We start from the raw sequence: 15,023 nt of genomic DNA, 5'->3' as shown, positions 1-15,023 counted from the left end.
CTTATGCCCCTCTGCTTTTGTCTTTCAGGGCCGTTGTTCCAGGGAAAACTGCAAGTACCTGCACCCTCCAGCCCACTTAAAGACCCAGCTGGAGATCAATGGCAGAAACAACTTGATCCAGCAGAAGAACATGGCTATGCTCGCCCAACAGATGCATCTCGCCAACGCTATGATGCCTGGCACGCAGCTATCACCTATGGTGAGAGGATACACACGTATGAACACACCACAGCTACTGCCCACGGTGAGACCACATACGTGTAAAAGCTCACCCATGTACAGCTCCTTCACTGTCTGCGTGGCTCTTTCCGTCTTCTAAATTGTCTTCAGTCAGTCCCTCTCTTTTTCCATACAAAAAGCTCACAGTTTGTGGCTTATGTGTACATTTTGAGATGTTATTTCATACCCTGCTTTTATTTTGCTCTCTTCTAGCCAATGTTCTCGATGTCGCCGGGCATGGCCACCAATGCCAGTGCAGCAGCAGCCTTTAATCCCTACCTGAGCCCTATGTCACCAGGTCTGATGCCCCAAGAGATAATGCCCAGCGCCCAAGTCCTCATGGCCTCCAGTCCCAACGTCAGCCAAGTCCCCAACGCTGCAGCCGCTGCAGCCCAGAAGCTGCTGAGAACAGATAGACTTGAGGTAACACACACACACACTGATGAATAGAACCTGGTTTTCTCAGCATTTTATGGAGCATATAGTCAACCCACTTCTTCCTAAGAGTTCCTGGAAAACTAATAAAATCTACTTCATGATGTGTTTTTTGTTGGGAGTGGAGTGGCACAGGATGATAATGAGCCTGTAAAAAAAACAAGTGTTGTTAACAAGTGGTTTCACAAGCATAAGAATAACGGCAATCTTTATTAGACTTAGATAAACGCTGTCTGAAGGTTTACGGTAATATTAATAGACAGTAACATGATGCCAAGAAGAAGATCATTAAAATAAAATTAGAATAAAACCATCAGAAGCCAATAAACTGCAGTGTTTCATCAGATTATGACGCCGAGTGCATTCTAAGAAGTGGTTGTAAATAAGAGTTGTTGCATTTTCGGAGGAACTCATTCTCATTTAGTCTGCCTCATGTAATTCCAGTACAGTGTGTGCTTTCACAAAGTACGCTTCACAAAATACCATTACAGAAGCACGGGAGATGAGCCTGAACTTGTTTAATAATGATTTGAGTGGAAAAGGCTTTAATGATTTCCCCAGCTACAGTAATAGTATAGCAACTGTGAAGACACACATTCTTAAAACTCCATCCTGTACCGAGACTGCTAGAGTGATTGTTGAGTCGAGAAAGAATGTGTAAAAAAAATGCATACAAGTTGTAGGATATATTTCAGTAACGTTAAAAAGTAAAGCGCAAATCCAGCTGTTTGTTTCATGTCTTTTACTGAAACATTTATCTGAGTTTCACAATCACCACACACTGCAGACAAACTGGGTAGATAGCAGGACAGTGATACCCATGTGTTCATGCAACATGTCATTTAAAAGACGGTGCTGCCCTCTGGTGTCCCGCATAGAAAGTAAAAAAGCTCCAACCAACACATAGCTATCCTTGATAAAAACAAAATACATAACATCCGAGGATTATTGTGTTACAGTTTCAGCACTTGCTTCAATGTGATGTATATTCACGTCAAAGCACAGGAAATCTATTCCTTTCAGTTTCAGTCAAACAGGAAGTGCACTGCGTATCTCTGTGCTGATCATTTGTTTTTGTGTAAAAGGATACTGCAGAGAGGAAGGCCTAGAAAATGATTAACACAGCAAGAACAATCTGACCTTGCAAAGCATTTGAGTCTATTTAGTAGACGGCAGCTCTCATGCATTTTTAAATGTATTGGATGTTTTTAGTCGTACATCAGAAAGTGAAGGCCTGATGAATCACATTTTCTACAGTAAGACATGAAGCAGAAAATGTTCTACATGGCGCTGTTTTTTGTTATATCCATGCTTTGCTGAATTTGCAGTTAACTCCACATCTTTTTCTTTACTCCATGTCTCCAGGTGTGTCGCGAATATCAGAGGGGCAACTGCTCTCGCGGGGAGACCGACTGTCGCTTCGCCCACCCCGCAGACAGCACCATGATCGACACCAACGACAACACCGTCACCGTGTGCATGGACTACATCAAGGGTCGGTGCTCTCGGGAAAAGTGCAAGTACTTTCACCCGCCGGCTCATCTGCAGGCCAAAATAAAGGCTGCCCAGCACCAGGTGAACCAGGCCACAGCCGCCGCGGCCATGGTGAGCAGTCTGTACAAGCGTGGTCACACTCATACACACAGCAGGCTGAAAGGAGCTTTTTATTACTTTTATGTGAGGGCTTTTACTTAAAAGTTCAATCTCCCTGGAGGAAATCATTTTCTGTGGCTCATACTTATCTTTATGGTTGGTATTATTTAGTTCTGCTTTTGCCAGGTCAAATTTAACTTGGTGTGGGTCAAATCTGCTCCGAACAGGATGATATGAAGAAGGATCCAACAATGGTCCATTATTCTCAATTAGTTATTTATTTGTCCTAATCATCAAAAAAAAAGGATCTTGGTCCTTCTTCATGTCATCCTGAAACACGAGCCAGTCAGTTCCTCTCTCTCTGATGCTCTTCTATGTGAAACCATTGTTTCTGTACTTCCTACCGTATCACTTCTCTTCCTCCATTTAAAAAAAAAAAGGGCTCATTGTGCTCTGTCACAGTAACAGCACCTGGCTCTCTTCTGTGTATCAGTGATTTAAACATGCTCCTATTGATATTCTGTGAGGCAGGGAGCTTTGAGCAAATGGTTGTCATGTGAAGTTGACTACGATGGACCTGTGAATTTTACTTTATAGTCTGCTCAATACAATACAAGAGAGCCACTAAAAGAAATATTAGAATGAGATTCTCATCGCTAAATTCATCCATCTTTGTGTGACAGTAACTAATGTAGTGCTAGTTCTCATTGATTATTGACGGTGATTTAACTTTTGAGCAGTAGAGCTAGTTTCCAAACTGTGCATGCCTTAGTCCTGTTATCCCCTTGTATATTGCATTCCAATGATTTGTTTTTTTATTTGTTTTTGTTTTTTCTCACCTATACCCAAACTGCACTGCTGCCCCCATGATGCACCTCTGCTTGCTGGTTTATGTTAATGCGCTTGAACCCCATTGGCCCATTGCCATCATGTGCTCGCTGCCTGCTAATTAAGACTCAGTCGGCTGTCAAATCACTGAAGCGACCCCTCGACGCAACCTTTGACCTGGTACTATGACCTTTCACCTTTTAGCTTGGCATGTGGCTTTGTTGTAGAGCAGTGTTTTAACCAAAGATACCTAGCTATTTTTGTCGTCGTTGTCTGAGTGCAATGTCTGTTTTTTCCTCCTGTTGATCTGTCATTATTGCCTGTGATAAAATGATTGTGGCTTTTTTGGGCTCAGGCTGCATCCAACACCAAACAACTCGCTTCAAGTAGAAATGGCGTCGATTCGGAATTTGTAATTAGGAGCCACAATCAATTCATCACATGTAGCCTATTTAACAAAAGTCAGCGAGGGCTAGGGAAAATAGAGCTTCTATAACGGTTGCATGGCTTCAGTCTTACGCCCAGAGTCAGTGGTCAGTGTTGTGGAGCAGCTCAATCAAATGTGTGCATGTTTGTGTTGCTAGTGCATGTCAGATGGATAAGGGTGGGGCTAAGAGAAACAGTCTTTAAAAAACAAACAGTACTGATCCCACCATAACAAATGATGACAGTTCAAATGATAGTTCACTCCATCATCAAATCTTGTCACAGATATTCAGACCTCAAGGATGGACTCATGCCGAGACGAAATCCACCTGCAGAGCGTTTCATGTTGAAAACATTCACAATCACAAAAATGTCTTTTACATCTGACTTATGTGCCTTGGCTTGAGACCATTTTTGACATTGGTCTGAGAGTGAACCATCACTTAAACATGGCTTACACAGTTTATCATGGAGCTAGCAGTGCAGCCTCCCTCTCTCTGTGCTTCCTACCTGTTCCACCTCCTGTTAGCAGCCTTATTGTTTTAATAGTTAATGCTTGCTCATGTTGCATTTAGTCAACTCTAGGAGAACAAAGTTAACAATCAAATTAAGCTTCCTGATGAAATGTAATGGATATATGAATGCTTGTCAGCCAGTAGCTCCAGTAGGCACCATGCTCCTGCTTGTGTAGTAATCGTGTCAGACTGCTGCTTGCTTGCTACTGATGATATGATGATATTGTTGTTGTTGTTGTTGTTGTATCGTTGTTGTACACAAAAGGATGTTGTCATGCTGTTTCTATGATGTCCTCTAACGTATGTACCTTTTTTGTTTTCTTTCCCGTTTTGCCTCTTTCCAACACACCCTCTCTCTCTCTTTCCCACGCACCTCTCACTCTCTTTCTATCTCTGTTTTTTTATTTTATTTTATTTTTTTATACTGTTCTCCCTCCCTCTGGCTGGGCAGGGCATCGCTCCTAGTGTCATGGCTCCCATGCCCAAGCGGGCAGCCCTGGAGAAGGCCAACGGGGCCACTGCCATGTTTAACACCAGCATGCTCCAGTACCAACAGGCCCTGGCCAGCATGCAGTATCAGCAGCAGGCTGCTTTCCTCCCATCAGGTATGGCTCTCAAAGCAACCACCACTAGTGCTCTGAGCACCCGGAAGACGCCTGGATCAGTCTAACCGGTTCCTGCTTGTCTGGGGTTGGGCAAAGATGTAGATTGTGGGGCGAAGCAGTTTGGTTTTGGCTTATTTATCAACGTTATTAGTCTTCAGATTGAGGGAACTTAGTCAAACATATTATACACCATGAAAGCTCTAGATCATGGGTGTTCAACAGGCGTTTGTGATCCTTAAAAGTGTGTTGTCAAAGTATTGTTTGATGTTTTGTTGGTTACGTTTATAGTTCATTACTTAAGGAGTCGAAAGATACATGTTAGTTACATGAATCCAACATATTATGAGCCAAGATAAACAGGCCAATAAAAAAAAGACCACATTTCATTTACACAACATTGATAATAGTCTGATTGCTTCCCATGAATCCAACAGCTAACCTGTGCAGGCTATAAGCTATTATTAAACACCGTATAAGAAAAACCATAAAAATGTTTGGCATGCTTCTTAAAGCACATTACTTAACACATTATTGCAGGCCCTGTTTAATAAGCAACTTGATTGTATAGATATGTAGGAGGGGGTGCCAATTGCTTCTCTCTTGAGGCTCAGACCTAAAAAAAAAAACTTGAAGACCCCTGCTCTAGATTTCATTATAGGCCAGAGAAGGTCGAACATTTGTCAAATTGCAGTTGAAAAACTATGAATGCTTTAAGATATTTGTGCGTTATGCTTTGAATGGCAGTGCATGGCCACTATGTGTTAAGGATGGTTTAGAAAATCTGTCTGTCTACTTATTGCCTTAATCAAACCTAACGTAGCTACCTGATACTCCTAGTACATGCAGGATAAGAGAGGAAAGCATGGATGTTTGTGAAAGGACAGCACTGAGTTACTAGTGTGTTAGATTAAAGTGTGTATTTTGATGAGAGACATTGCTTTGGCTGCGGCTGGGAAGAACGGGTTAGCTGGACGGGTTGGTTAATGGCAACAAACAGCAGGCTGCAGGGACTGGCTTCTGTACACGTCTGCTGTTCTCCTCACTTCTGTCTCCAGTGTGTATATAATGTTTAATACTTAACGGTTACAATGATAACCACACTATCAATCTTGTTGTATTACACATTAATATGCAATGCACTTCAGACAAAAGTTAAGATTCTCACTCTTATTTGATTAACAGATATGATGAGTTCGCAAATTCGCTTTTTCAAATCACTGATGACTGTTTCCAGGAGATATTAACCTTTTTTCCTCACCTTATCTCTCCCCCTCACTCTAACGAACCTTGTGATGGGCTGTTTTGATTTCTCTTCCCCTATCCAATCCACTTCCTGTTGCACTGCATGATGGGCAGGCTCAATATTGTGCATGGCACCTACAGCCAGCGTTGGTAGGTTCCAGCTTTCCTTCTTCAGTTGTGTGTAACCTTATGTCTGTGACTCGCACGTCATCAAAAGTTAACCATCCGTAAAATGTTCTATATTGTGATTATAGATGAGTGATTTGGTGACCTGTGAGTGACTGTTTTGGTCGCATAAAGATACTTTTTGTCATTAGAAGTCTAATTAAGAGTCCAAATAAGGATAGGCATATACTGTTTTAAATGTTTGTTATTACTTGTGTGACAGCTGTTCTTTTTTTCAATCAATTTCAATCACCTTTTTATTCATTTCTTTGTGTGCACACTTACTACACATTGCATTACCACTCTTGTTTTTATTCTCGCTCTAAACTTGGCTTTTGGCTGGTCTAACTTGACATCTAATGAAACTCTTTTTGAGTATATATATTTTTTAAACTGAACAAAAAAAAGAAAGAGTTCTGTTGTAACCTCCCCCCGTATCCCCTCTGCCTTTATTGGTAACACAGCTTTTATTTATGCATTGGTAGAACTTTTTAAAGCACACTCTCTTCTGGTGTTTCCCACAGAAGTACATTTTTGGTGGTTTATGTTACACGTGTGGAAGTGAGTGACTGTTTGCTGCAGTTACTCTGTCACATCAGGTTCTGAAATCACAAGACCTCTTATCAGTGTTGGCAGAGGGAAGAAAGGGAACCAGTTATATCAAATCTCTCTCTGACTCCCCCTCCTTCCCTTATTTGCGTGGTGTGTATGTGGCTACACTGCTCCTCTGTGTATTTATGCTTACATGATTTTCCCTCCAAAAAGTTCCCATGATGCATGGTGGTTCTCCAGCCACTGTGTCTGCAGCCACCACATCTGCCACAAGCCCCTTCCAAACTGCCTCCACCAATCAGGTTTGCAGCTCTACCATCTCTCTCTCTCTCACACTCTCTTACTCTCTCCCTCTCTCTCTCTCTCTCTCTCTCTCTCTTACTTAGTCTCTCTCACACTCGCACTCATCTCTTTCCTTTATTGCACATGGATGATCTGGGGATGCTTGTGACTAATAGCGAGAGGTGGGTTGGGTAATGGGCAGTACTCCCTCTTGTTGGCCAACACTCCAACATGTGTACACATATCATACTGTGACAAGCAATCTAACAGCAATAATCAATATGTTTATTCAAGTTGTTTAGATGTATCTGTCTTTCTGGTTAAACATACTGAATTGTATATCATGTTTGTCCCCATGTAACCTCGATTTTTGTCCTTTCCCATTTTGAGGACTCTTCCTTATCAAAGTTGACTACAAACGAATACATGCAATTGGTATGTATGAGGTAGTTTTTTCAAAAATGTTAGAGCCATTCCCACAGCTTGTGCATAAGTCGCTATCTGTGCCCTTTGGTGCTTTGCTTTTTTCTCTTCTTCTCCCCCCCCACCCCCCGCTGCTTCCAGCTTTACCATTTCCCCTGTTTTTAAAAGAGGAATATATAAATTACTAAAGTCAGAAAAGTTCTCGAAACAGTTACTGTTAGAAGAATCTGCTTTCAGTTCTGTTGAAGGCATTTTGTAAGCAGTTAGGCGATTTGCACAACTTCATTAGGCCAGAAAAATATTCTGTAGGATGAATCATCATGAAACCAGTTTTGATCAAGGCCTTTTACTGAGGATTGCAGGTCAACAACATGGAGGACTTATATCTGCATGGGGTAGCCATCTCACTGACCGTTTCCCTCTGCACCCCTCATCTCTCCCTTCCCCCCTGCTGTCCAGTAGTGTGTTGATTGTCTTTGCATGTCATGACTTACCCTGTAGCCAAATAGCTTTCAATATGTTTTTCATCAGTGTCCCTTTCAGTAAGGAACCCTCTTAATGCAAGAGGATGTGGTTCAAATGTATTGTTTGTGTTGTCGGTCAGCGTTCGCGTTGAGTGTTTTTGGTTTGGGATGTATTTATATGAGTCCTGTCTGTTCTCTACCCCAGATTCCAATAATATCTGCAGATCATCTGAGTAGTCACAAGTACTTGACTCAAATGTAGTTCCTCTCAAGAACAGTGAGTTCCTATTTCAATCCTCATATTCTTTCTGTTCATGTCCGTTTTCATGCACATGTATAACATTGTCTAATTCAGTAACAAAGAATCAAGCATAATCTGTCATGTCTTGCAGATCAAATGAATGTGTGCTGGCACCGTCCAAGCCAAAAGAGTTCAGCCTATATGTACATAACCTTCAGAATGTCAAGTAATGGGACGAGGAGGGTCTGCCATCTCTTAGCCGGTCCACGACGATGGTCTCATCACACTTGTTAACATCAAAGGTGCAACACATGATCTGTGCCATCTTTCCACATATCAATCTGAAGAAGAATTTGTTGTCAAATTCAACGTCCAGCCAAAAGAAGGGGATTTCTTAGTAACGGGTCAGTGTGTGTCCCTCTCTGGGGAGCGTTCACATTACACCTCTGTGTCTGACTAAATCATAGCCCTCAATCTGTTCTAATTAGTATCATTAACACACACTGAAGGTCAAGAGCGGGGTTGTATAACAGCAACATCCAGTGCTGGTACGTTAGAAGACCAAGATTATTTTTCATTTGTTTTGCTTTATATATATTTTTTAAATGGATAGCCATATTTCATAGTTTACAAGTGTAATGCAAACATGCAGCTTGAATATGAATTAAAATCTGAAAGGCACAATTATTTTAAGAGGAATTGTATTCTCCAAAAGAATGACGCATGTACAGTATTGTGTTTTTACGGCTACTAGTGAAACTAGATGTTGAAATGAGGGTCTTGGACGTATGAATGTTCTGGGTAAACCAACATACCTGTGTACCTTGAAAGCACAGCCAGGCTTTTTCTCACCTTGACATGTGCCATCAAGGCCATACAGCTAAAACCAGAGTGTTATCTCAGCAGTGTTATTTGTTTACCGAAGGTAAAAGTTTTTTGTATGGCTCTTTTTGTATTGTTTGGTTTCAGAATCTACATTGCAAGTTGTTTTTTTTTAACGTTTATTCTCAATGATTTATTCATTTAGAAGTGGGGTTCGTGCCAAATTTGTGTTTCTTTTTTGATGTTTCTATCTTTTCAAATCAAAAATGGAGGGTTTTTTCTAAAGTTTGTCATGCCTCTTTTCATAGACTAGTGATGGTTTTTATTTGTTGGGATAAAGTTGTTGAAGTCCATTGACTCTAAAGCGTGGTTAAGAAGAGGGTGTAGCTTTAATTGACATTGTGTTACCTTGTTCTGCCTCTTTTAAAGAGGAGCGACTCTAAAACTGTGCCTCCAAGAAGCACCGTGGAGCCATGTATTGATGAGAAATTACAACAACAGACCCAAAAGTCTATTAGGTCATTTAAACCACATGTGCACTTGAATGATTGCTTGTCTGATCACCCTGTTTTAATTTCACAACTCATCCTAAGTGAAGTTACGCTTTTGAGGAAGTGTTTCCAAGTAAAAAATGGAAGTTCTTACTCACTTGTAGATCTGACTACAGAAACCAAAGCACAGTTTTTCTCTCAATCATATTCATAGAGACTTACAGAAGCATCTCTCACGAGGCTTAAGAAAACATGTTTATCATATGTCAATTTTTATGATCACATCCCTTTTTATTTTCACAGAGGTATGTAGTGTGTCTTTACCGATTGTAATTTACCTAACAAAGCCTTAGATTACAATTAATGGGTCCGACCCAATCAAATGTACCTTCAATCACCATGCAGGTAAAGAACACCAATGATGTTTTATAGTTGTCTCACGTTCCGCTTATGATCTCTTTTTTTTTGTTTTGGTTCTTTCACTATATGTAAAAGTAACAATTACTCTCTTAAATTTCATTGAACTTCTGTGTTATGTACTACTTAAGGATTTGAATCTATTTGAGGTATGTAGTTGTAGATTTTTCTTTTTTTGCCTTACTATATATTACTTGACAACATTGATATAGCCGTTGTAGATTTTGAGGTAGTATGACATTCATAACTTTTTTCAAACCATATAAATGATAATGTGTTTTAAATATTCACTTCATTCATATAGCTGGATGTCTTTTACAGATGATGTTACATTATCAGTTAATTTTGTTGATGAAAGATTTTTGATACAAGGAATGAGATCATTTAATTCAGAGAAAAAAAACTAATGTTTTAACCAACTTTTTCCTTGTCACATGTCAAGATCACGTTTGAAAATATATTGTATTGAAATATAGATTGTCCATGTTTTAGAGTAAAAATTATTTTCTACTGTATCCATTTCAAAAAGATATGTACTTTTGTTTGAATATTTCTTAAGTTTGCCCTGAATGTCAGGCCAAAACGAGCAGTGAGATTGACGGGTCTTTGGATGTTGTGGATAGTGAGATTAGGAGAGAGAAGCTAAGACTTCTCCAGACTGGAGAGGTCCGAAATGCTGCAGATGAGGAGTTCTAACCTAAGGGACGAAGGTTGACTTTTTGCACTTCTGTATATAGTCAAATGAACAGAGAAAAAATGTGTATCATATTGAGATATTATTTTGAATAAAAAAGATCTATAATTATAAGGAATTTTGTTAGATTAATTTAAATTCTTAAATTAGAAGACCAGCTAAAAAAAAAACTTGCTTGCAAAGAAGGGCACTAGTTTCTTGGCCAATGCATTCAGAGAAAGCTATGCGCTTTTTGTCTTATTTTATCAGTAGTATTGCAAAGGAATGTCAAAGGGGAATAAATCCCTGTTTCATGCTTACTCCACCTCTCTTGTGGGATGACATATCCAATAATATCCATATCATTTGTTAGACTTGGTCACGCAGCATTGCTGCTCCCATGGTACAGTTAAAACATACAATTCAAATTTGTTTCTGTTTTCGTTTGATTTGACTGCATGGAAAAGTACAAACATGTAAACGAAATAAACTACATAGTCATGTAAAGCAAGATAACACATTCAGATTACAGAATACACAGTATTATGTATTTTTAATCAAAATATACATACAGTAGATAACAGCAGGGAGAAATAAAACTTCAAAAACAAGTCATCTTACTCTTGTGTGTTAAAAATATTTTCCGAGCAGACGCGTTATTTAAAGAATGATCAAATATTAGCACTCATCCACCCGGGTACTTTCTTATAGCCATATAATTAAAGTCCACACTGACTCACGGGAAGTTGTTTGTGCTATTATAGCTGTGCACTCAGCAGGTGAAGGCTCACAATACCAAACGCGTATTTGGCAAATTAGTCTTTGAAATGAATGTAACAGTCACCTGGTCAACATGTTTCTGACCCGAGGCTGCTGTGTTTAGTTGCTACAGAACCAAAGCACCATTTTTCTCCAAACCAGATGTTCAGTCTCCTGGCTGGAGCCATGGTTTATCTTCCCTGCTGGGGGCACATGTACGCTTTCACTGCTTTTTACTTGTAAATGCAACCACCGATTATGTATTTGCTAACAGTTTCCTCACAATAATGTACTATTCTGCCTTCAGATTTGGTTATGCACATTTTATTGTTGCCATAATTGTATCTGAATTTGAAATCTGAATAAAACAATATTTGATTTGCTCATGCAACAGGTGTGTGGTCACTGCCTCTGTGTGTGCTGGATGTGTTAGTGAAGTTATCACAACGGGGCATTTTAGTAGATGCAGATATTCTCAGTCAACCTTTTATTATTAAACATAGAAACATGAATACCATGTTGCTGAAATGTGTCTGTCTTGCACGTCAACCTTCAAGTATTTATTTCCCATTTCAATTTTGTTCAATTCATATATGAAGGGCACAATCTAGGATAGGTTGTTCTATATTCTTCCGGAACTTCAACCTTGAGGACTCGAACTCAGCTATGACTGGAGCAGCTCCACAGAGTCTGATATCATTATTAATTTAATTGATCGGCTAAGAGCATTCTGTGCTTCATCTGGGTCAGAAGTGATAATAAAAAAGATAGATCAAGCCCACATGAACTCACAACATGCCTCCCATTGTACTGTGTATGAATATTTCACATAATATCTGGGTCCTGATTTCATCCTACCATCGTTTGGAGAGTGTTTACCATTTAGAAGACATGGGTGTCTTATTTATACAATGAGTTATGTTAGCTAGTCTGGAATCCAGATATGAACAAAGGTATTCTTTAACCCAAAATTCAAAAACAGAACCTGCTTTCACTCCCAAATTGTTTGAGGTAAAATACAAACACAAAGACATAATATTTTCTCTTCAGAAACAGGGTCTTTTTCCGGTCTGTACTTGTTGTCATTATGGTGTGACACCATAGTCACTGTTTGGATGTCTATAGATGATCTGATGGGATTTTAAAATAGATTAAGATCAATGGAAAACCTCAAGGTTCCTGAGTAAAACTTCATTTAGATGCAATTCAGAAAACAACACAACATAAGAAATTCTGTGATCACATTCTTATATGATTTGATGGGGACATAACAGTGACATAACAACACTGATTATAATCATACAATCTCCTCAATACAAAGAAATGTGGTAATAATATTCAATGATAAGGCCTTTAATTGATGCATTGTTATAGGTAAACGTATAATAATAATAATAATAATAATAATAATAATAATAATAATAATAATTATACAATAAATAATACAAATCTGCTTAATCTGAACATCAATGTCGACAGCAACTTGCAGGGTCCTTTTTTTCTGCATTATAACTACAATTTTGATAAGTAAGCTGACATGTAAAATAAAATGATCTCATTAGCATGCATGCTTAACATGATTTAAGTGACAGTGGGCATCTGAAGAGCCTCTGATCCTCAGTGTTGATCGTTATGTATGAGGGCAGAGGTCATGCAGACAGGCCACAGACATGCACAAGCCTGCAGGATCTGTCTGGTCATCTGATGGCTCTGACTGAGGTTTCGGGTAACGGCTCCTTTAAGATAACGGAACTGTGCCTCGGCTTTTGACGCCCTGAGGATGTGGGCAGGAAACGCCATGCAAGAGGAGAGAAGCGATCACGCTTCCCAACGCCGTTGCACAATACAGTGCGATCAAAAAAATGTGCTTTAATTTTCCACGCTAATGTCCAGGAGCTGTGATTCTCCTCGGATCTGCAGTCCGTCACACAGCAGGCTCGGAGGATTTGCCGGCGTGGGATTTGACTCCTATCCGAGCGAGAGGGCAGCCTTCCCAGCCTGCTCGCTTTGAAAACATCGGGGCTGGTCAGCGGGTGGGAGAGACAGAGCAGGCTTCGTCGCGGAAAAAAGGAGGTGTCTGCCTATTTTTTTTCACCCCCCAGCCATGAGGGAGTACAAAGTGGTTGTTTTGGGCTCGGGTGGAGTCGGGAAATCCGCGCTGACTGTCCAGTTCGTGACGGGTTCCTTCATCGAGAAGTACGACCCTACGATAGAGGATTTCTACCGGAAGGAGATCGAGGTGGACTCGTCCCCGTCCGTGCTGGAGATCCTGGACACGGCGGGGACCGAGCAGTTTGCCTCCATGCGAGATCTGTACATCAAGAACGGCCAGGGCTTTATTTTGGTTTACAGCCTGGTGAACCAGCAGAGCTTCCAGGACATCAAGCCGATGAGAGACCAGATCATCCGGGTGAAGAGATACGAGAGGGTTCCTATGATCCTGGTGGGAAACAAGGTGGACCTGGAGGGGGAAAGAGAGGTGTCTTCCGGGGAAGGCAATGCGCTGGCCCAGGAGTGGAGCTGCCCTTTTATTGAAACTTCAGCCAAAAATAAAGGATCGGTCGACGAACTTTTTGCAGAAATAGTCAGACAGATGAACTATTCAACTGTTCCCAGTGGTGGCGACCAGTGCTGTTCATGTGTCCTGCTTTAAAAAACATCAAACATCCAGAAAAACATCCGGGCTGAAATTGAGCTTCTTACTTGTCCTGCGGGCTTTTTTCCCCAAACCTATTCATGCTCTCTTCACACTGTTGTCTTATTGTTGCACACAAACACAAATCAACGACGACAACAATCGATTATGTATTATAGTCTAGAAAAAGTGTTTACATGACAAAGTACTTGAATGTTTTTGGATTTTTTAAATAGCTTTGTATATGACACTTCTCTGGAAATGTGCCTCATTGGGAATGTCTTATTGTGAAACCTAAGAGACAGCTCTTTTCTGGTTATTTTTCGGTGGTTTTATTTGTTGAGTTGTACTGTTACATCTTCTGGGCTGGGTCCATATTTCTTTGGTGGTGGTGGGGTCATGCTAAATCCAGACAGAGCTGGGATTGGTCACTTTTAAGGTCTTGTTGGCTGAAATGACAGAGCAGGAGGCCTGAAAGCACTTAAAATCGCTGATAAACGTAACAATCACCGTTCAAGCCTTTCCCAGGTTACTCAAATCAGATCTCCACAATTTATTTCCCGTAAAGGTCAAGTGGGATCCAAGAGACGCAGACTCCTCCCACTAACATATTTTATCTGAAGCTGTGGACTGTGGTGGAGTTGTGTTAGGAGTTTTTGTTTTTATCCCGCCCTCTCCGGTCTGGCGAAAGTGGATTTATCATGGAACCTGCACTTTGCTGACGGTGTCCCACCTCAGTGTGCACAAAAAAGGACCTTAGTGCATTGCTGTCGCTGCATGGGGAACGCCACAACCCCATGTCAAGTGCCTTCCTAAGAAAACTCCTGTGACTGTGCCAACTGATGAGCCCTACTTCCTCTGCAGTGCGTCTTGATGGCAATCAGAACTTTTAACTTTTCAGTGAACAATCTAGTTTCATTTGGTGTCAAAGTGAGAATAGCCTCCTCCTATTTTACTATCAGGAAGCTAAGCTTGTATCAGACCTGCTGTTTCAGGGTCAGATTCAGGCCGTTTCTCGAGGTACTAGTCCAACAAGAACAACAAAGTAACTTTAACCTACTAGGATTATGGTTCAGTGAATGGCAAGCCATGTCTGTATTATCTAGATTTCTTTTTCTTTTCTAACAATAATATGACATTTTTAAATTTACCGTAATTGTAATTCTCTTTTTGGACAAAATCTTCTGTCATCCACCTGTCAGTTTGAAAGAATTAATACAAAAGCATTTTACGTAA

At 40.4% G+C, this 15,023-nt stretch overlaps 2 protein-coding genes across 20 annotated transcripts in view; both read left to right on the top strand.

Annotated features, from left to right (window-relative positions):
* Positions 1 to 11,543, top strand: part of LOC134865500 (muscleblind-like protein 1) — a 37,986-nt gene extending 26,443 nt beyond the window's left edge. For 5 of the 19 annotated variants that reach the window (XM_063885047.1, XM_063885048.1, XM_063885046.1 and 2 more), the window contains exons 3-12: positions 29 to 244; positions 433 to 642; positions 2,020 to 2,259; positions 3,202 to 3,255; positions 4,468 to 4,621; positions 5,978 to 6,013; positions 6,794 to 6,882; positions 7,253 to 7,297; positions 7,955 to 8,026; positions 8,142 to 11,543. In XM_063885047.1, the coding sequence (XP_063741117.1) occupies positions 29 to 244; positions 433 to 642; positions 2,020 to 2,259; positions 3,202 to 3,255; positions 4,468 to 4,621; positions 5,978 to 6,013; positions 6,794 to 6,882; positions 7,253 to 7,297; positions 7,955 to 8,011 (1,101 nt within the window). In that variant the 3' untranslated portion in view covers positions 8,012 to 8,026; positions 8,142 to 11,543. The remainder of the gene's footprint in view (positions 1 to 28; positions 245 to 432; positions 643 to 2,019; positions 2,260 to 3,201; positions 3,256 to 4,467; positions 4,622 to 5,977; positions 6,014 to 6,793; positions 6,883 to 7,252; positions 7,298 to 7,954; positions 8,027 to 8,141) is intronic. The other 14 variants (XM_063885054.1, XM_063885052.1, XM_063885057.1 and 11 more) reach the window with 14 other exon arrangements.
* Positions 11,544 to 12,865: 1,322 nt separating this feature from the next.
* LOC134866399 (ras-related protein Rap-2b-like) lies at positions 12,866 to 15,023 on the top strand. Its single transcript, XM_063886549.1, has one exon. The coding sequence runs from the start codon at positions 13,257 to 13,259 to the stop codon at positions 13,803 to 13,805; it is 549 nt and encodes a 182-aa protein (XP_063742619.1). The 5' UTR covers positions 12,866 to 13,256; the 3' UTR covers positions 13,806 to 15,023.

The sequence above is a fragment of the Eleginops maclovinus genome, chromosome 6 (genome assembly GCF_036324505.1).
Source record: "Eleginops maclovinus isolate JMC-PN-2008 ecotype Puerto Natales chromosome 6, JC_Emac_rtc_rv5, whole genome shotgun sequence".
In the NCBI taxonomy this organism is placed as follows: domain Eukaryota; kingdom Metazoa; phylum Chordata; class Actinopteri; order Perciformes; family Eleginopidae; genus Eleginops; species Eleginops maclovinus.
The sequence above is the reverse complement of the archived record's forward strand: the minus strand, read 5'-3'. Positions and strand labels throughout refer to the sequence as shown.

Excerpts from the sequence above, each read along its gene's own strand:
- LOC134866399 (XM_063886549.1), top strand. The coding sequence starts at position 13,257 with ATGAGGGAGTACAAAGTGGTTGTTTTGGGCTCGGGTGGAGTCGGGAAA.